We start from the raw sequence: 1,554 nt of genomic DNA, 5'->3' as shown, positions 1-1,554 counted from the left end.
TGTTGTTGAGGTTGTCCTGGAGTGTGGTCTGAGTGCCCTGACCCACCTGCTGGGTCTGCAGCAGCATCTCCTGGATGCGGATCTGCTGGAGAATGGCCGGCAGCTCGTAGTGGTGGAAGAAATAAATCATTGAATGGTGGGGAAGGCAAAGGGAAAGGAGTCACTCATCGGGCCAGAGCTGTGGGCTCAGACAGACCTTAGAACGCCCCACCTTCCTCTCGCTGTAATCACAGCGACCAGAGAACTCAGCTCTGACAGCCTGCAGGTTTGCTTGAACCAGGATATTGGAGACACCGAACCGGAGCTGGACTTACTAGCACCTTCGGTGCCCAGACCTGACCCTCCCCTCGGTCCCGAGGACCATTCACCAGTCACACGGCTGGACTGGGGCCAGTGACCACACAGTCCTGCTGTTCCACAGCCCCGTTCTGCAGGTCCCCTGTCACTCCAGGGATCGTTTCCATCTCACATAAACATGGCTCCTCCACCTCAGCTTGACCAGAAGCCTGACAAAGCCCCAACTGCAGCCCATTTTCTCCCTTTGCTCCACCAGCTGTGCTGATACGATCAGCCACGGAACGGCTGAAGCTGCGGGCAGCCGGAGCCCTCCGAGGTGGGGGGGGCAGCGACCAGGCCTGAAGTCACACGGTGGCACCTGCCTCGGTGGCACCCATGCGTGGCAGAGGCAATACCGACTCACCTGGATGAAAAGCCAGGAGGTGACGAGCGCCAGGCTGCTGTACTGCCCGTTGAACCGGTAGTGGTAGGCGTAGAAGGCAAAATGGTACAGGTAGAAGAACCTGGGAGAAAAGCCAGAAATATCAGGATATGGCAACGGACAGGACAAAGGTGACTCCTGGACCTCAATCTGAGCTGGGGCTTTGCACCCAGTGTGCTGCAGCCTCCAGTAACAGCAACTAGAGCTGCCTCCCTACGGAGAGATCTTCCAGGGAGCAGAACGGGGGGCAGGCAAAGGACAGAGGCGATTCTTGAGTCCCAAAGTGGAAGTGACAGCACAAGGGATCCTGTGACACACAGGGCAGCTCCCATAGAGACACAGGGAAGCTCTGAGGAGTGGAGCCCTCCTGCCTGGGAAGGTCTGAACAGATCTGAGGTGTCCGTCTCCCACCAGAGAATGTGTCACTTGGGATGAGGTGCCAGCTGGCTCCTACCTGAGCCCGTGCCTCTTGCTCGTGTTGGTGTGGCAGCAGATGGCATCGTACTGGTCAGCCAGCCACACGATGAGGATGATGTAGAAGGCTGTCGTGGTGTCGTTGAAGAACTCTGACATAATGGCCTCCATACCTACGAGAGGGTGTGACACCAGCACGCTGCAGGGCACGGGCAGAGGGATCCCCAAGGGGCACGCGGAACCCTCCAGCGTGTCAGAGCTGGGGCCGTTGGACCGCACGGCAGAGACGGTGGCAGGATAAATTCACTCTGGTTAAGGCAGCGGCTGAGGGCAAACATGTCCCACCACCGGCTGCAGCCGCCGCGTGGGCCCGAGATCGGCTGGGCCCCCGCAGGGCCGGATTTCACGGGGGGGCGGTGTTT

General features: G+C 59.3%; 1 protein-coding gene across 1 annotated transcript in view; it reads right to left on the bottom strand.

Moving 5' to 3' along the window:
* Positions 1-4: 4 nt before the first annotated feature.
* The window catches only part of TMEM259 (transmembrane protein 259), a gene marked incomplete at both ends in the record, with an annotated part of 9,719 nt that continues 8,169 nt past the window's right edge, over positions 5-1,554 (bottom strand). The window contains 3 exon segments of the mRNA XM_010145266.1: positions 5-163; positions 701-800; positions 1,173-1,305. Coding sequence (XP_010143568.1) covers positions 5-163; positions 701-800; positions 1,173-1,305 — 392 coding nt within the window.

The sequence above is a fragment of the Buceros rhinoceros genome, unplaced genomic scaffold, assembly GCF_000710305.1.
Source record: "Buceros rhinoceros silvestris isolate BGI_N320 unplaced genomic scaffold, ASM71030v1 scaffold24610, whole genome shotgun sequence".
Lineage (NCBI taxonomy): Eukaryota > Metazoa > Chordata > Aves > Bucerotiformes > Bucerotidae > Buceros > Buceros rhinoceros.
This window is presented reverse-complemented; position numbering and strand designations above follow the sequence as displayed.